Here is a 19102-nt window from a genome sequence, read left to right as displayed (position 1 = left end):
AATGCTCTCCAGAAGAGCTGGCCAGCAGATGGAGAGACTCTCAGAAAAGCGTGGGCTGCATCGAGAAGAAGATGCTGAGGACAAAGAATCATGTAGGAGTCCAACCACAAGGTGCCAAACTACAGGCCCATAGCAAATGAAGCGGCTTCTCACATGGGCAGTTTCTCTAGCTTTAGTCAAGGTGAGCAGCAACAGGAATGCAGTGTTCACTGTGGGGCAGCCAGTCACAATAATAAAATACTGAGGCCAATTCTCCCATCTCAGAAACTGGAGCAGAACTCAGCAAAGGAGGAAATGACGGTGCCACATCCCCTCCCTCCTTTTCTGTCTCCATCTCTTCACTCTCCTGTAGTGCTATGTATCCCTAAATGTGGCAGCTCTGTTTTCACTGATGCAAGTGGGTACCTCAACCAGAATAGCCCATGGTGTCCCATGAGGGCAGGGGTAACCCGACTGCAGGGGCAGCTTCTAGAAATCAGGATGTAACATCATGGCATATTTAGACTTGGATACTATTTATTAGACATGTAAGCTCATGTGAACAAGGCTCTTGTCTGACCTGGTCTCCTTCAGATTCTCAATGCCAAGCATTGACACTTAAGTAGGGACCCAGTGAACATATCTCAAATGGATGAAAAAAATGTTAGACCACGTAATGGAAGCTCTGGCAGACAATAGTTTCTCCAAGCCTAACCAGTCATCAGGCAGATTCTGCAAGGTGGGTTTTTATCCCTCTGCCCCTGGGAAGCAGCCCTGTGTGTGTTCTACAGGGCGAATTGCCAGTTTGACATGAGTTCAGTATAACTGTGCCTTTGTGCATCTAGGTGAAAAGAGATGACAGGTGGGAGCAAGTCCACGAGCAAAAGCATTGAGGCTTGCAAGGGCACAGCAATTACCGGCAGTCACCAGGTCATGACCTAAGAGGTCAGGTGCCTGGAGGGCATGGCTGGAGGCCAGGCAGAACAGGTTTGGTTAGTTGTGAAGCTGAGTGTCAGACTTTATTTTTTGGGGCTCCAAAATCACTGCAGATGGTGACTGCAGCCATTAAATTAAAAGACGCTTACTCCTTGGAAGAAAAGTTATGACCAACCTAGATAGCATATTCAAAAGCAGAGACATTACTTTCCCAACAAGGGTCCGTCTAGTCAAGGCTATGGTTTTTCCAATGGTCATGTGTGGATGTGAGAGTTGGACTGTGAAGAAAGCTGAGCACCGAAGAACTGATGCTTTTGAGCTGTGGTGTTGGAGAAGACTCTTGAGAGTCCCTTGGACTGCAAGGAGATCCAACCAGTCCATTCTGAAGGAGATCAGCCCTGGGAATACTTTGGAAGGAATGATGCTAAAGCTGAAACTCCAGTACTTTGGCCACCTCATGCGAAGAGTCGACTCATTGGAAAAGACTCTGATGCTGGGAGGGATTGGGGGCAGGAGGAGAAGGGGACAACAGAGGATGAGATGGCTGGATGGCATCACTGACTCGATGGACGTGAGTCTGAGTGAACTCCGGGAGTTGGTGATGGACAGGGAGGCCTGGCGTGCTGCGATTCACGGGGTCGCAAAGAGTCGGACACGACTGAGCGACTAAACTGAACTGAACTGAAGGTGAGTAATGTTAAGAACTTTGTTTTTTATTCTGTAGACAACAGGAGAATTCCCCGGCAGTTTGGAAACAAAGAAATGACATGATCAGGTAATTCTGAAAACAACAGGAAAAAAGGATTAGAGAACTAGGAAGGCCATTTATGAAGCTATGACACATGTTCAGGTTTAGAGATAACTGGGGCCAAGACATGTGGGGATGGAGATGGAGAGGAAGCCCTGAGGGACAATTCAAGGAGGAGACCAGTTGGAAGCGTGTTTTGGGATGTTAGATATCAAGGTTGGATATCCAGACTCAGGAGTCATTTGGGTCCTGTTGAAGTCATAGACGAAATTAAAAACACCGAATTTGAGTAGTGGGTCATTTGGAAAATCTGACAAAAGCAGGCATTTTTAGTTGTAGAGGTTTCTCAGATACTCACAAAAAGCTGAGCAAAAGGTCCAGGGATATCACTGAAGAGCCTCTGGTGAGAGAAGAAAGAATATCAGAGAGAGGATCCCAAGGAATGACCTTACCCAAAGGGTAAGCGAAGACGACAGTGGTCCCCAGCCTTTCTCAGCTGTTACAGAGACACTGACTACTGCCCATCAGAGGGTTGTTTGGAGAAGCAGAAGAAAGGATAAGAGAACATAAGTGAAGAAGGAGTGCTTTGTTCCTGAGGTCAGAGGCGCCTCAGACAGGACCAGGGAGACTAACCACATGGCTGAAAATGAATAAAGAGATGGAGCTAACATCTGATTTTTAAGGTGTTTGGAAAAGACAAATTGCTCAAGTAGCAACAACCAGAAAGCCTCTTCAAAGAGTTCAGCTGGGCCCAGAAACCTAGTCAGGTGCAGGCGGAATGCACAGCTCTCAGGAAGCCTAAGAAAAAGCAGCTTCCTAGGCAGATGCAGGCCTCTTTCTTTAGAAAACTCAGCAAGACTCGTTTCTCGAGTGAACTAATAGCTAATCATTTCTGTACTTATTACATAATGAACTGCAGGTGTATAGATGTATGCAACTGCCTGAAACTGTGCTCAGTATTATGTGTATACACCCAGTAGTCTATCTATCTAAACACATTTACATATAATTATGCATTTATATAAAGGTATGTGTTTATCATCTTGGCATATATACATATGCATATTCAGTGTAAGTCTGGAAGAGTGTCATAGTTTAATATTAAACATCCAAATATTCCTTCAGCTGTGTATACAGCTGTGACTGAGAACTTGGGTCTGTTACCCAATGTTCATGAGCATTCTCAAACTTCTTTCTGGTCTCAGTATCAGAAGAACTGATCTCATGAGCAATTGTTGTTGTTTTTTTTTTTGTCTTGCATGTGACAGAAATTGAACTTTAGACAAGGCATCCTTTTCTAAAATGACTACTCGAAATCCAGGAGAAAAATCTTTGGTCCCACTTGTTCTATGGGTTGCATTTAAAAAAAACAAAAGACCAGCAACCTTTCATTTCTGTCTCTATTTTATGTACTTTAATTTCACATTTCATTTCATCCACTTCTTTTGGTGAATTATGCAACTTTGTAAGCTATCTTTAATTTCCTTTTTAGGATAAGGTGGCATATACTTATAAGGCTTTAAGGTCCAGAACATCACGGCTGGGAAGGAACTTACTAACGTGGCTGGAGTTAAGGCATGTGACCGTGATAATAGGTATGTTATTAGGACAGTCCTGCAGCCATTACAGGGAGCAAGCCAGATCTCAGCACAGGTCGTGGTTCTCTCTGGTGTGTACTACTTGTATGATGGGAAGCATATTATGCTCTAAACCTTAATATTTTCCATCTTTAAAACAGTGACCTCTTGGTATTTGGGGGAGACGGTGTAAATGAGGAAAGCACTTAGCACAAGGTACTCAGTCAACATTTGCTATTGTCATCACTGTCTTTTCACCATTCGTGATCAGATCTGCCGTCAGAAAGTTCTCCCACTCCTCCCCAGCTCTGCGCCCCTCACTCCCATACCCAACAGAGGCCGCGCAGCTGTGTCTCCCCTGATATGGATCCTATCTGGAGTGTACCTAGGGGTGCAGAACAAGTATCTCCGGCCCAGTTGCTAATTACTAACAAGATGATACTCACAAGCACAGGCAAACGCGGACCCACAACTTTGTTTTCGTTCCTTACCCCACCCTCGACTCTGCGCTCCGATGTATACAAGAGAGGCTGGCAAGGGGATAAGGGGTCTTCGGGAGCCTGGACTGAAATTCGGGAAGGCGAAGGAGGTGGGGATTGCCCTGAGAGCCACCGAGCGAGGCCAGTTTCCTCCGGCTCCCACCCGAACTCCTGCCGCGGGCTGGGTGGGATCCAGGGCACCTGGAGCCTTCCCGCCCCTCCAGCTCCGCTTCCGACTTCAGCCCCGGGCCGATGTAGGCACCGGGAGCAAAAGGCGAGAGCGGAGGGAGGCGCAGGCCTCCGGAGACTACGGAGTAGCGAGGGCAGGTTTCGGGGAAGAGCTGAAGAGCGCCACACATTTCCTCGGGCGATAACCATCAGCGCTTGTCAGGTGGTGGTGCGGCAGAGTGTGCGCGCGTGCGCAGGGAGGAGGGCGAGGGGGCGCGCTCACACAAAGTTTGTGCTGCGGTGCGCCGCGGTCGGGCTCACCCAGCTCGGAGAGCGGCAGGTGGGCGGCCCGGACGAGAAGACCCGGGGCGGAGGAGCTCGGCAGGCGGCGGCGGCGGTGACGGCGGCGATGCGCCGCGCCCCGCCGAGCCAGTCCCGCCGCGCTGGGTGAGGTGGCTCGGGGAGCACGGCTGCGGCCATGGGCACCCTGGGCAAAGCGAGAGAAGCTCCACGGTGAGTAGGCGCGCCTGTTTCCTTTCTTGGGGCGGGGAACACGGCGCCCACGACCCCGGGACCTCGCCGGGTGGCTGGCACGGCTCCACCTCCTATGGGAAGCTGCGGGCCCGATGTGCGGAGGGCGGCGGCCTCCCGGGGTCTCGGGTTAGTCCAGGGCGACGGGCTGGAGGGACGGACGCGCCCGGGTCGCCCACCGCATCTCGCCCGACGGGCTGGGGAGGGAGCCCGGTTGTGCGGACGCGCGCCCTGAGTTGATCCGGCGAGACCCGGAATCGCGCTAAGCGACTGGACCCCGGGTCCTTTGGCGCTGGGCCCATGGGACTCCCACTCGTGGACTTTCCGCGCCCCGCGCACCTGCAGCGGCCCCGGCAGCGCCACCTGGCGGTGCGTCCAGCCCCGCGGATGTCTGGAAGGACAACTGCGTTTGCCGCCAGCGCGCAGGGGTCGGCGAGCCACGCAACCGTTTGGGGGGAAACCTACACTCCCCTCACCCACCGTGATCCTAGGGACATGTTTCAGGAAGGACTTGGGGTGACAGAAAATGACGGAAAAGTGACCGTGAGTCAAAAATCTGTTGGCAGGGTAAAGAGGCCCGGAGGGGCCGGGCAACTTTGAGTTTGTTCCCCAGAGGGCCAGAACCGGACAACTGCCTGAGCTCAGCATAGGGCCGGGCGAGCTGGGCTCTTCCCACCTCCATCCACGCAGACTCTGTTGCGCCTGACATGCCCCGTCCAGCAGGAAGCGTTGCCCTGCTGGACCTCCTCACTAAAAGCTCTTGGCCCCTTATGCCCTCCCCTGCCCTGCCCTTGAAGGTCCCGCGCTGTTCTCTGCATGGGATTGAGATGAGGGGGTCCGGTAAATTAAATTCAGCCTGTATTATGGGAGGAGGGAGAGGACAGGACTGAAAGAAATCCTCACTAGAAGCCGATAAAAGCCATCTTTCACTGCAAAGAAAACTGTGGGAGTTTCCCTTCGTTCTCTCTGTCCATTTCTCCCCTCACTGTCCTGGGCTGAATTTCATAAAAAGTTCAACCCGAAATTTTGACCTCCACTGAGGTACCTGAGGCTGGAGAGGATTGCACCTGAATCAGTTCAGAGTTTTGAAAATCTCTTTCAGCAAACTAGATAGGGCCTTAACCAGCTGTAGCCTCAGGGAACAACTTACAAATTGTTTCTCTTCGGCTTTTTTTTTTTTTTTAAAGCTGGTGAGGAAACATTTGCCTACCATCCTTTAAAAAGACATAAGCATTTGCAGACTTAGGGGCTGTTGGTTCTATGGATTGGAAAAACACCCTTAGACCTGCCTAAAAGAAAGTGGTTTATGAACTCTTATGTATAGCCATTTCACCAGAAAAGACAGAACAATTTGAAGGTCTGTCGCAAAGCAGCCAATCAAGAGACAGCACAACAAAATTGCCCAGTTTCCTAATTATGGTGCACATACTTCTCATCTTCCTGACCTCTCTGAATGCTGTCTGGGTTTTAGCAGTTTCTCTTCTCCCTGGTTTCTCCTGCCCAAGCCCTCTGAGTCTCAGCAGCCTCTCTGCCAACTGCATCTCTCACCTTCCTTTTACCTTCCTCCTCTCTAAATACTCCCTTCGAGTCCATTTGTTTTGGGTAAATGTTACCAGCCCCTCCTAGTTCTGGTAAAAGCATCTACCTTTGAGAATCACCTCCTGGACCAAAGTGGTTTCCCCATCAGGTGACACTGGGAAACATTACTCGGATTAGAGTCAGGGCAGTCTTCGGAGTCCTGAATGGTTGATGCTATCAACTGAGGGAGAAAATGGAATTTTCCTTGGATTGGCCAGTCGGGAGACAGAGGTGGACACCCACCTCCCAGTCCTAGTGGGAAGAGCTGCATATGGAGACAGCCTCATTGCTGTGGCCTCATCTCTCCAAGCTTAAGAGAATGTGGAAGGCGTATGAGAAAAAAAAAAGACTTCTAACCAGAAGGACTTTCTTTTCATCTTTCCAACTCTGCCTCAGGAGGAGGTCTTAAAGGTGAACAGACAGCAGCTAAGGCTGAAAGCTGACTGATCCCAACAGTGGATAACCAGTGCCAGGTTTAGGATCGTCACTGCTTCTGCAGTGGGAAGAGAGCATGACATGGGCAGAGGAGGCCTGGCTTCCACCTGGCTCAGCACTGGTGCCCCATCCCACTGTCTTTCCAAGCCTGGACTTCCACAGGCCTGGTTGAAGGGCTGGGAGAATGACCTCGGAGGGGCTATCCAGCTTTTTGCTAATTCTGAAATATTGAAAGATGCACAGTTCCAGGCACAGTAAATATTTATTAAACAGAACCAGAGAAGTGCCACGTACAAGTCCCAGATCTAGTACATATGAGTTATACAGCCTTGTCTATGTCACTTAGCCTCTTTTAGACTCAGTTTCAAATCGTGAAATGGAGATAACATCTTGGCTGTAAGCTTTAAAGACTATGTAAATCTCCATCACAGAGCCTGCTGTCATCAGAGGTACTAGTTCCGGCGGCCATTACCGTTTCCTTTCATTTTCAGATACTGATCTGATCTTGGGGCCATCTCAGGGCCTGGGTGAAAATCAGTAGTGGCCAGAAACTTGATCAAGTCCTATAATACCAATTTGATCTTTCAGAAATCACTGCCTTGAGCTAGCAGATCCTAAGAGCCAGTTTCTGATTGGACTTCACTGAGCCCATCCTAGGTCAGAACAGGTGGCAGCAGCCAATGCCAGACCAGCATTCTGAAGCTACTTTGAAAAGGAATTCGAAGGGCCTGGTGTTCCCTCCACAAGTCTGGCTGTGCAGTAAGTGGTCCCATTGTCTTTTAACAGGGTGGTTTCACCAAATCCACATGTACGTCAATATTTTATTTTGATCCAAGAACTTCTTCAGCCCCTTCTGGGTGACATTACATCTTGTCAGTTACAGCTTTCCCCAACATTCCACCTGGAACTGGTTCTCCCTCCTCTGAGAACATCACACTTCTTGCCCTTGACATTCACAGGCCAGTTATTTAAGATTTGCAGAGTTATCTTTTCTTGGTCTGGTTCTCATTCTCCAGCTAGATTTTTGTATTAAGGAACTTGCAGATGACCTTCATACTACAACAATAACATGTAATGAGTGTGTTTTATAGTTTGCAGAGTACCTTCACAGACTGTCTCACGGGTCCGCTCTGGTCTGGCACACATGTGTTACTCCTAGAATGAGTACTTATTGATTAATTGATGCCATCATATGTTTATCAAATATGAGTAATTAAAGTTATGGATCTGAGGTGCATTTCTTTGGTAATAAACATGATAGGCAGAGGCACAGTAAGAAGGGGAGAATATGCTCAAAGGAGTTACCAGCAACAATACCCATCGCTCGTAAACCTACAGAGATAATAGATATGTCTCTGTGTATGTTATGTTTATTTTTTTAATGGAAGAAAAAATAAAATGCTCAGTTAACCTACTGATATTTTGCAACAACTTGACTTTTTACTCTTGAGGTCATGACCAAAGATAAAGCTAAGTGAAAGTGGGTGAAGCTGACCTATTGGGCTACTAAGCCATTTCCAGATTCAGACTTGTCCTTTTGCATTCACATCTAGAATAAAGCTCTCATAATCAGTAAGGACTTGATAGAATGAGGTTTAATGATAAAAATGACTCAATGACCATCAATAATGAAAAACAGAATCTTAGAACCCACCAAGATTTAGCTTATTATCTAAACACCACCTCCATAACCCTCAGGTCCTCAATGTTTGTCTTCTCCTCCCCACATCCTTAAACATGTTTTTGAGGCCACCTGACTTGAGACAATAACTCTGGTATTGCTCAAGATGGATGAATTTAGCTGAAGAGGGGACCAAACTGAAACAATTCTTAAGACCCAAGTCAATGGTCTCTGGGCTAAAATAAAAAATTTATTGCTCGGAGCTAAAACCTGCCAGGATGGTCTTGCGTCTGCCTCTCGCCTTCAAGAACTGGAGAAAGCAGGCCAAAGCAACCCGTCTCAGGCTGAAGAGCCCTGCTTGCAACCCTGAAATCTCACCTTGCTATTTACTTGAGAGATATCCCTTTAACAGCCAACCAGTCCGCTTGGTGCCTTTACCAAGTGGGAGGGGTATGTCTTATCAGCCCAGCTCCTGGGATTAATTGTTTTATCTCCTTTTCTGCCCTGTCTGCCTACAGAGTGCAGAGCTGTCAGTGTGGTCTGTCCCCTGGCTGCTCTGATCTCATTCCCTGCCTCTTCTCTTTCCCTAGGAAACCAACTCATGGCTGCAGAGCAGTCCCTAAAGCGAGACTAGAGGCGAAGCCCGCCAGCAGCCCCCTCCCCTGCCATCCCGGCCTGGCCCAGATCACCCAGTTCCGAATGATGGTGCCTCTGGGACATTTTGCCAAAGGAGCCAGCCTGGACGATCTCATCGACAGCTGTGTTCAATCTTTTGGTGAGTTGACGAACTGCCCACATGCATAAATGGGGCTCTTTTACTTTGTTCTTCCTTAAAAAGTGCTTTATAGAATAGCAACCTACATTGCATTTGGGGTTTAAAAATAGCTTTCGAGCCTTTGAAATGTTGGAGACAGTGTGCAGTGCCTATGGCACATGACTGTGTGGGTGTAATAGGTCGTGATGAGAGGTGCGATTTAAAGCGAGAAAAGTTACTGAGGAGAGTTTGTGTTTCCAATTTTCTCAGGATGGAGGTTTTTCTCGTGATGAAAAAATATCATAAAATGCAGTGATGCATCTGGCGCTTTTCTGTTCTTGTGTTCTTGGGGCACACAAAGACTAGCAAACGCTGTTACCAGACAGCAGTTTGGATCATTGGATGGCAAAGTCTGAATAATTCCCCTCACAATCTCGAGGGGTGATTGTGGTGGAGTAGGGAAGGACTGAGCAAGGCCAAGCTGCCTGGCCTGGGAGATAGTGCCAAACGAGCGGCGTGATTGAAGACTGCGTATCTGTGAAAGGAGCAGCCAGACGTGTTGGCAGGGAGTGATCTAGATGCCGCACTCTGTCATCACCCAACACACCATGAGGGGCGAGCAGCTTAGCACAGCTGACAAGGGTTTTCGGCAAAGATGCCCTATTTAAAAAAAAAAAAAAATTGTAGGCACGCTCTTTTGATTGTTATATGTGATATGGTGATGGAAAAGCACTAAACATTTGTTCCCCTCCCTGAAAAAGGAATGATGGAAAATTCATAGAGTTCCGTTGTCACTGGTACCCACTCTGCTCCTTTGGGACCTCTCTGTCTCCCACTGGGAAGCTGATGAGCTTGTGTGGCTCAGCTCAGAAGCCCCAGACCACCCCACCCTGGCAGCTTCCAGGTGCCTTGGAAGACTTGATCAGATTCCAGGTGCTTGATAGGATCCCAGGTAGCATGACTGTGGGATTGTTAGAACTCAGAATGAGGGATTTATTCACTGGCTGGACCTGTGTTCCCTTGTGGCTCAGCTGGTAAAGAATCCACCTGCAATGCGGGACACCTGGGTTCGATCCCTGGGTTGGGAAGATCCCCTGGAGGAGGAAAAGGCTACCCCCTCCAGTATTCTGGCCTGGAGAATTCCATGGACTGTATAGTCCATTGGGTCACAAAGAGTCAGACATGACTCAGCGACTTTCACTGGATCTGTGTGGTGCTTGGTCAGACCTTATTTGTAGACTTAGGAAAACTGGACATTTTGGGGATTCTCCTTTAATTGGATTTAGCAAAGCATTGAATAGTCTCCATGATTCCAACATTGATTTAAAGTAGTGGTTCTCAAATTCCTGTGAAATCATGTGGTGGTTTCTGTGGTAACCCAGATTGCTGGGCCCCACCCCGAGACTGGCTGTTCTCAAAGGTCCAAGGGGGGCCCAAAAATCTACTGTTCTGTCAGTTTCCCAGGTGATGCTGCTGCAGTTGATCCAAGAACCTCACTTCGAGAATCACTGCTTTTTTGTTTTAGATTTTTTAACTTGGAAAAGAATGAGCATTTTTTTTTTTTTTTTTTTTACTAATTCAGCATTAAATTTTAATTGAATTGTTATTGATTTATACTTTAGTCTTTCAGCTAAGAATGAATTCAGGAGCAAAATAAATGGTTTTCTATTTAACCTCTTTGGAAAATAACCATACAAGGAGATAAACTAGAAGCCAGGGGGAGGGGGGGAAGCATGGCGGTGATGAGCCGTTGTTCATCAGGCACTTGACTTTCACCTGGTTCCCAGCTCATACGCTGCAAAGCTTCTCACACAGTCATGGTCGTCTTATTTACCGGTCTTTGGCAGGGCACTGTGACTATTTCATGAATAAGCATTTTGATCCTCTTTCCATTTCCCTGTTGAGGAAACAGGACCCAACAATCCTGCCATCTTTCTTCCTCCGGTGCCAGTCATGCAAGTTGCCCTCCGGGTTCAGGGCTGTTTTTCTAACCTTCAAATCGTCCAGCCATCAACCTGAAAAATACAGGAGGGATTCTGAACCCCTGCAGAATAAGCAAGCCTAACCCACTCCCCTCAATGAATTAATCCTAAGAGGGCTAAAGATACTTTATTTCCTGGATTATATTGACTGAAAAATACCTTAAAATCCCAAAGGTATAAAAATCCCATTGAGTCTAATGGTCTTTTAACCATTATCATGAAGCATAGATAGTCCCTAATTAAGCCCCTAATTGCACCTGACTGGCTGTTCCATGAGGAGAATTACAGTGACCGAACCCCTCTTCAATTATTCAAGCTTAGAATTACTGAGAAATGCACTATTTAGTGGGGGAAACATGCAAAAGACAGGGCAGTGATAAGCTGAGGCATGCAGGAAGAATAAATTTGTTAAACCATGAAGACTTGGAGTAAGTTCACTCTGGGGTTGAGGACGCATATTGGGGAGAGCAGCCACTCTGTTCAAATCTCTGAGCAGGACTGTGAGAATGCTGCGGGAGGCAGCAAGGTGCCATCTCAAGGCAAGGCTTTGCACGTGATGTCCTGAAGGGCTTCCTGCCACAGAATTTACATGAAACAGACAGAAAAGAAAAGACACCCTATGTCTGGAGGGAATGGGAGCCAGCACTTTCATCTGTGATTTTGACTCTGGTTATCAGTTGAGTTGTCCAGTGGAGGAGGGGTGTGGAGCTGGAGGGGGTGGGGCTGGGGATTCAAGCACGACAGTGACAGGCAGCCAGCCGTGTCACTTCTGCCTTTGTGGGTCTCCTCGGAGATGATCAGAGAATAGTAATGAGCGAGGTTAATTTTAAAAAAATTTTTTGAGACATCTTACTGGTTATTTTCTCTGATTAGTGTACAAGAGTTTTGCTTTAGAATAAAACAGCCTGGCTTAGTTTTTCTTCGTGAGTTTAAAAGTCTTCTCATTTGAATACCCATGAAAAGAGGGAAATAGCACTGTTGAAATGTGGGGAAACGTTTTTTTTTTTTTTTTGTAATCTCTCCCTTTAGACTCAGGTTCCAGCCACTCCTCCCACCAACTTGGAAAAAAAGGTGGAGGGAAAAAAACTCTTTTGAACATAAAGACTGATTAGTTAATTTATTAGTTAATTTATTTTTTACTACTTTCTCAACCTCACCTTGGTGTTGCTGCTGCTGCTAAGTCACTTCAGTCATGTCCGACTCTGTGCGACCCAATGGATGGCAGCCCACCAGTCTCCCCCATCCCTGGGATTCTCCAGGCAAGAACACTGGAGTGGGTAGCCATTTCCTTCTCCAGTGCATGAAAGTGAAAGTGAAGTTGCTCAGTCGTGTCTGACTCTTAGCGACCCCATGGACTGCAGCCCACCAGGCTCCTGCGTCCATGGGATTTTCCAGGCAAGAGTACTGGCGTGGGGTGCCATTGCCTTCTCCGCACCTTGGTGTAGATGTTTTGAATTGGCTATAGCTTTGCAGTCCAATATGGTAGCCACTACCCACATGTGACTATGTAGACATTTTAATTAAAATTAAATCAAATGTAAAATTCAGTTCCTAAGCCTCAGCAGCCATATTTCAAATGCTCAAGAGTCATGAGTGGCACCTGCTACTGGACAGAGTAAATAGAAAATATTTCCTTCTTTGCAGAAAGTCTGTTCAATGGTGCCAGCCTGGGTGGACGGTTGACTCAAAGGGGAAAAGCAGTGTGGGATTTACATTCTTCTAGCAGCTCCAGCTACTAGACTCTAAGGCATCCTGGGCATTTGGCAGTCTATACAGATAGCTTCCCCTTTAGTATTATTAACCAATAATTACCTCCCACACTGTTCTCAGAGGAAGGACTTATTACAAGGCCTTTGAGGGTGGATGACCAGCACGTGCAAATTAAGAGTACTCTTGAAGGTACTAGTAAGCCTCCCAGTGTCACACACAACGTTACAGATCTGTGATTAGAACTTCAGAGCCTTGAGTCATCGTGTGTTGCTTTCACCATGAAACAACCCACTCCCACCTTCTGTTTTAAGCAGAGGTCATGCTTTTACATCCTCACCGTATTATTGCTGGTGAATCCACTCTTCCACTGAGCATAATGAGGCAGATCATCACAACCTGGTACGTTTATGTCAAATGTATGTGAATCACACCATCTGTTTCAGAACTAGGAAAGACCTGTGAGATCATCTGAGCTCTTCCTAATGTTTTCACTTTGTAAGAGGGCTGCCAGCTTTGAGAGCCAAATGGAAGGTTTCAGCTATCCCAATTCTGCCCCCCTCTGAACGTAAGACAACTGTGACAGCATCAGAAAGAAAACTCCAGGCACGTCCCAGTAAGGGACCCTCAGCAAGCAGTCCTCCTGCTCCCCGGTGGGGCATGGGAGGAACCTCAGCGTCTTTGTCTTACATTGAGAGAGGAAACACAGTGGTATCTTATTTATTGTGTGTGTGTGTGTGTGTGTGTGTGTTTGAAGGCTATATGTATTGATTTTCTTTTAAACTAAAAACAACTATGAAATAGGTCTGGTATTACTATCTCCATGGACAAACAAGAAAATAAATAAAACCTATGAGAATTAAAACAACTTCCTTCATGTCTCCCCTCCCAGAAGCCTCTTGCAACCTGAGCTGGGCCATGCTTGGGTTCTTCTCCTAGGGCAGGCCACCCCTTACTCAGGGGAGCCCTTCAGGCTACACAGAACACATCTGCTCTCTGGGCCCACAATCTGCAGGCTTGGTGTCCCCCGGATTAGAAATTAAATTCCATTCAATGCAGGAAATAGTTAGTGAGCCCTATCTATATACCAGGTATCTGCCTGAAATTCTCTCTCAAATAAATTCTGAGTTAATTAAAATTAGTGTATGCATTGTGTCTCCCAAAGAAGAAAACCCCAAGACTGGTAGGTTTATTTCCCATACCACTAACAGGTATATTTCCTGCAGTTGGTTGTTAAAAGCATTTTATAGACCTCAGCTAATTAAAGATAAAGCACTACATCTGTTTTTAAAGTTAGAACCAAAAAAGCACACACACTCCTGTTGGGACTACAGTTCCCTCCATGGCAGAGGCAAGATTCAGGGTTCCTCTGCATTCTGCGGCTTTAGTCTGTACCAAAGCCAGGTGTCCAGAGGCAACAGAGGCACAAGGCCAGAAGCCAAGGGCCATGACCCTGAAAGGCACTCAGACCCAAGAACCAGCAACTCCAAGGCACGAAACCAAGTGTAGGGTCAGGAAGGCTGGCCGTCATGAGCACAGGCCCTTTGTGAAGACCACAGCGGTACCAGGAGCCTCCTCAGTGGCAGTCCCATCTCTGGGAGTCATAGCTGCAAGATTTCACTGTAGAGGATGGTCCTAAGGCACCCACGTCCTGAAGCTTCTCGGCATTAGAGCAGCTCCCAGGTATGACCATTCTTAGCCCCCTGGAGTGAACTCGTATTGTGTGATGGGGATGCTGTGTACTCCAAGGAGCCTCTTTGCTGCATTTTGCCAGGCTGGCGTGTCTGCCCTCTCCTGGGTGTGAGACACAGTGACTGCCAGGCCTGAGAAAGGAGGAGATGGGAAGTCCCCTCCACTCACATCTGTGCTCTGTTGTGCGATGGTATTTAGAGCAGACCTCCATCTGCAGCAGAGAACAGAGGTGGTCCTTACAGTGTACATGCATAAGGTTGACAGTGTTCAGGAAGGCTGAGCATTTTAGTTCAGAAACTCCAGTCAGAGAAGTGAGATTACTGAGAGAAAATAAGAGACGGTAGACAGGAGGCTGATGGTGGTTGGATACCTATTTAACTGCCTGTTCAGCAGGGCGCTGGACCCTTACCTGAACTGGTCTCATCCATGTTCACAACAACCCTGTGAGGTGGATATTATTTTTGCTTCTTTAATTAACAGACATTTGAAGCTCAGGAACGTTATTAACCTGTGGAAAGTGGCCTCCCTCATGAGTGGGAGAGCTACTGAGGTCTGGACTCTGGTCTCAGATTCCTATGCTCTCCACTCTACCAGAGGTTCTCCAACTTTAACAGGAATAGTCATCGTTGTGGGGTGTGTTCAGCATTCAGATGCCTGGGGGTCAACTCCAGGATTTTTCATTAAGCCTGCAGTCACTGTGGCTTTGAGGAGGTGACCCACAAACTGATTTTGAGAAATACCATCCTACAGCACACATACCTGCTTCTTGGACATATCAGAGCATTTTATCAGGCTTTCCAAAGAAATGTGGAAAGCTTGCAGCATACAAATCCTCTGAAAAACGAGAGAGCAAATAGCTTTTCAGCCCTGTGAACCATACAGTCCTGAGATGAAGCCAGCCTCCTGGGTATGTCTGAAGCAGTCCGTCCAGATCTAACAAGAGAAAGGCCCCTGCCCCTGAGCAGGTGTGTAACACTGTGCCCACTTCCGTCAGATTTACCTGCATTTCTATCCCTTCTCAGCTGTAGGAACTCTCTTGAAAACTCCCACCTGTCAGTCTTTTGGCCATGGAATAAACAGAAATGGGTGTCTGCCATTACTGTAGTTTGGTTCCTGGCCCGCGAAGGCAGCATTCCCAACCTGCATTTCCACCTGTAAGCCACACTCAGCCCAGTTCACTGTGGTGCTGGAGGGCCTGTTCCCCACAGGTCAAGACTTGGAAGTAGTGGCTTGGCTGGGGGAGCTGGAGCAGTGCTGCTTTTCCAGCAGGCTTTTTAAGGCCCTCTGTTGACATGAAGGTTATTAAATTCATGATGGAAACACGTTAGGAAGTAATGTGAAAGCAAAAGCAGTGTGTTCAGGGGACTTCCCGATAGTCCAATGGTTAAGACTGTGCTTCCAATGTAGGGGGCTCGGGTTTGGATCCGGGGTCAGGGAACTAAGATGCTACATGCCACACAATATGGCCAAAAAAAAAAAAAAGCAATATGTTATGTTCAGTTGTTGGCTGAACCAGCAGTGATGGACAGTGAGACCACCGGGGAAGGTCATCTGAAGTGCAGGCCTCATCTCTGGCCCAGCTCCTGAGGGTAGGACCCGCCTGTTTCTTCCTGGAGTGGTTACGGCTGCTGGACTTAGTGCCTTGGTCTGCAGATAGTTTGAGCTGCCAGCTGGATGTTGTTGTCCTAAAGTGGTTAGGAGGAAGACAGCAGGGAAAGAGCGAGAGTGGAAGCAGGTGAGCCTCACACAGTCTCTGCAGATACACGGGGCACCACACTCGATTGGATGCTGTCACAATCTTGAAAGCCTTACTCTGCAAGAGCAGGTTGTTACCTCTTCAGGAGTTTGACCAGCCAGTTGCTAAACACAACCATCAATAAAAATTAAATTATATAAACTTACAATTATATTAAAAATAAACCCTCAAAACTCATCATTTCCTAATATGTCATCACATTTTACTGTCATCCATTATCTTGAGATGATGCTCACTGTGTCTGTATGGTACGAATGCTGTATGCTGTATGTGTGCTGTGCTGTTACTCAGTCACGTCTGACTCTACAACCCACGTACTGTAGCCTGCCAGGCTCCTCAGTTCATGGAGTCCGCCAAGCAGGAATACTGGCGTGGGTAGCCGTTCCCTTCTCCAGGGGATCTTCCCAACCCAGGGATCAAACCCAGGTCTCTTGCGTTGCAGGCAGATTCTTTACTGTCTGAGCCATCAGGGAAGCCCATGAATGCTTTGTAGCAGTATGATATTCATGAATAGCACATACATGTCATACATGTATTAATACATATAGTGGGTAGACAAGCCTGTGTCTCTTCCCAGCTCCATGGTCATGAAGTCATGCCAGGAGCTTGATGTTGCCTGCTTTGGGAGTATTTACACCAAGGAAATGGGCCAACACTACTAATCAGGGCTTCTTCTCAACCCACCCCTGAAGAGAACATTGTTAAACATTTACTAGCACTTTCCCCCAGCTACAGAAGATGCTTACATGGCAAAGGGCCAAGGTAGGAAGCTGAAAACTGGAAATCTTACTTTGTGTTACCTGGTTAGGAGAACTATTATTTGCCTTTGTTTTACTTCTTTCTTTCATCTAAGTATCTTATAAAACAACTCTCCATGTGTTCTTCAAAGAAAAGGAACAATATACCTTAGAGATAAAGAGTTATGTATCAGTGAAGTTGAGAAATTTTCTTAAAGAAGTGACAGTTCTGTGGTCACGAGAGAGGAAGGGGACTGGGGGTTGAGGTGCAGGGGGTCAGTTGTATGGTTCAGTTCAGTTCAGCTCAGTCCTGTCCAACTCTTTGCGACCTCATAAATCACAGCACGCCAGACCTCCCTGTCCATCACCAACTCCCGGAGTTTACCCGAACTCATGTCCATTGAGTTGGTGATGCCATCCAGCCATCTCATCCTCTGCCATCCCCTTCTCCTCCTGCCCCCAATCCCTCCCAGCATCAGGGTCTTTTCCAATGAGTTACTTTGCATGAGGTGGCCAAAGTATTGGAGTTTCAGCCTCAGCATCAGTCCTTCCAATGAACACCCAGGACTGATCTCCTTTAGGATGGACTGGTTGGATCTCCTTGCAGTCCCAGGGACTCTCAAGAGTCTTCTCCAACACCACAGTTCAAAAGCATCAATTCTTTGGTACTCAGCTTTCTTCACAGTCCAACTCTGACATCCATACGTGACCGCTGGAAAAACCATAGCCTTGACTAGAAGGACATTATGGTAACAGGCGGTAAATGGACTTCTGGGGGTGGTCACTGTGTAGTGTATACAAACACTGAATTACAGTGTGTATACCTGAAACCTATATAACATTAAAAAGGTGTCACAGTGGAATTTTAATACTGAGAGATTCTCATTCTAGAGTCAAAGTTATCACTCTGTGTTTTTGTTCTCTTAATTTGCCTCCTCTAAAAATTCTCTGTGATTAAATTTTCCCTTATTTCTGGTCAGCTAAACCTCAGTTCTGTGACTCTGTTCTTCATGTGTTTGTATATTATACACTGTCACTCTGTTTCTGATTCCATCTGTTTAATCATTTGCCTTCATATCTCTCCATGTGGTAACAGGCACTATAGATACATAAAAGCAAGCTTTTGTTGAATGTGTTTTCATAAGTTTACTGCTTACTATATTTCTAATTTTGTGAACTGTTTATATCCTTTGCCTATTTATCATTTGCTTAATGATTTTCTTATTAGAGGTTTGCAAAAGCTTTTTATTTTATTTTATTTTGTAAGCCTGTTAACTGCTTGATGGGTATTTGTTACTGGCATTTGTTTTCCTCACTCCTTTCCATTTTTATGTTGGTTTTGGGGTATTAATGAAGTGAAATTTTACATTTTTATGTAAATTGTTGATGTTTTCTTTTATCTGTTATCTTTTCCTGTATTATTAACTCTAAACTTGAAAAAACAAAAAGTCCCTGTTCTAAAGATTTGGTGACTATTCCATTGTCGTTTTTCTTATTTGTTCATTTATTTGGCTGCTGTGGCCTTGGTTGCGGCGTGCGGGATCCTCCGTTTGTTGCGGCGTGCAGTCTCTCTGGATTGGCTGCTGTGGCCTTGGTTGCGGCGTGCGGGATCCTCCTTTTGTTGCGGCGTGCGGTCTCTCTGGATGTGGCGCAAGGGCTTAGTAGTTGGGGCGCACGGGCTTAGTTGCTCTGCATCATGTGGGACCTTAGTTCCCCTCCTGGGGTTGAAAGCCTGTCCCCTGCCTTGCAAGCAGGTTCTTAACCACTGGACCACCAAGGAAGTCCCTCCATTGTCATTTTAACCAAAGTTTTATTAAATCCATTGTATGATGAGGGCTTTCTGGTGGGTCAGAGGGTAAAGTGTCTGCCTCCAATGAGGGAGACCCAGGTTCAATCTCTGGGTCGGGAAGATCCCCTGGAGAAGGAAATGGCAATCCGCTCCAGTATTCTTGCCTGGAGAATCCCATGGACGGAGGAGCCTGGTAGGCTACAGTCCACAGGGTTGCAAAGAGTTGGACACAACTGAGCGATTTCACTTCACTTCACTTTTTATGATATAATTTCATATTTCTCTGTTGTGGATGTTTGGTAAAAGTTTGTTGATGGTTTTCAGTGAAACAATAAGAAACTCTGAGTTTTGTTTTTGAGGTTGGCATTGGCTTTAAGTCCAGAGCACTTAGACTTGTCATTTTGTAACTCAGAGCCTCAGTTTCCCCTGTTGTCATATTCCTGAAACGATTTCTGAGACTGAAAATGCCATAATCAGGTTTCAATTATGATGTTGAATGTGAACTTGAAAGTCCTTTGGGAACTTGTATATTTTTAAAGAAAGTACTTCTGATTATTAGAAGAGTCCAGTATCCTTGGGGTGAGGAATTAGAAGGCCAACCAGATTTAAATCCATTTTTCTCTAAATTATTAA

The 19102-nt window shown here is 46.7% G+C and overlaps 1 protein-coding gene across 5 annotated transcripts in view; it reads left to right on the top strand.

The window, feature by feature from the left end:
- The window catches only part of RASGRP1 (RAS guanyl releasing protein 1), a 178280-nt gene that overhangs the window by 93018 nt on the left and 66160 nt on the right, over positions 1–19102 (top strand). For 2 of the 5 annotated variants that reach the window (XM_019968492.2, XM_019968491.2), the window contains exons 1-2: positions 4150–4400; positions 8643–8827. In XM_019968492.2, coding sequence (XP_019824051.1) covers positions 4366–4400; positions 8643–8827 — 220 coding nt within the window. In that variant the 5' untranslated portion in view covers positions 4150–4365. Of the gene's footprint in view, positions 1–4147; positions 4401–7019; positions 7191–8642; positions 8828–19102 lie in introns of those variants that run through there. The other 3 variants (XM_070797248.1, XM_070797246.1, XM_019968493.2) reach the window with 3 other exon arrangements.

The sequence above is a fragment of the Bos indicus genome, chromosome 10 (genome assembly GCF_029378745.1).
Source record: "Bos indicus isolate NIAB-ARS_2022 breed Sahiwal x Tharparkar chromosome 10, NIAB-ARS_B.indTharparkar_mat_pri_1.0, whole genome shotgun sequence".
Taxonomy (NCBI): domain Eukaryota; kingdom Metazoa; phylum Chordata; class Mammalia; order Artiodactyla; family Bovidae; genus Bos; species Bos indicus.
Note: the sequence above shows the minus strand (reverse complement) of the source record. Positions and strands in the feature narration are given on the sequence as shown.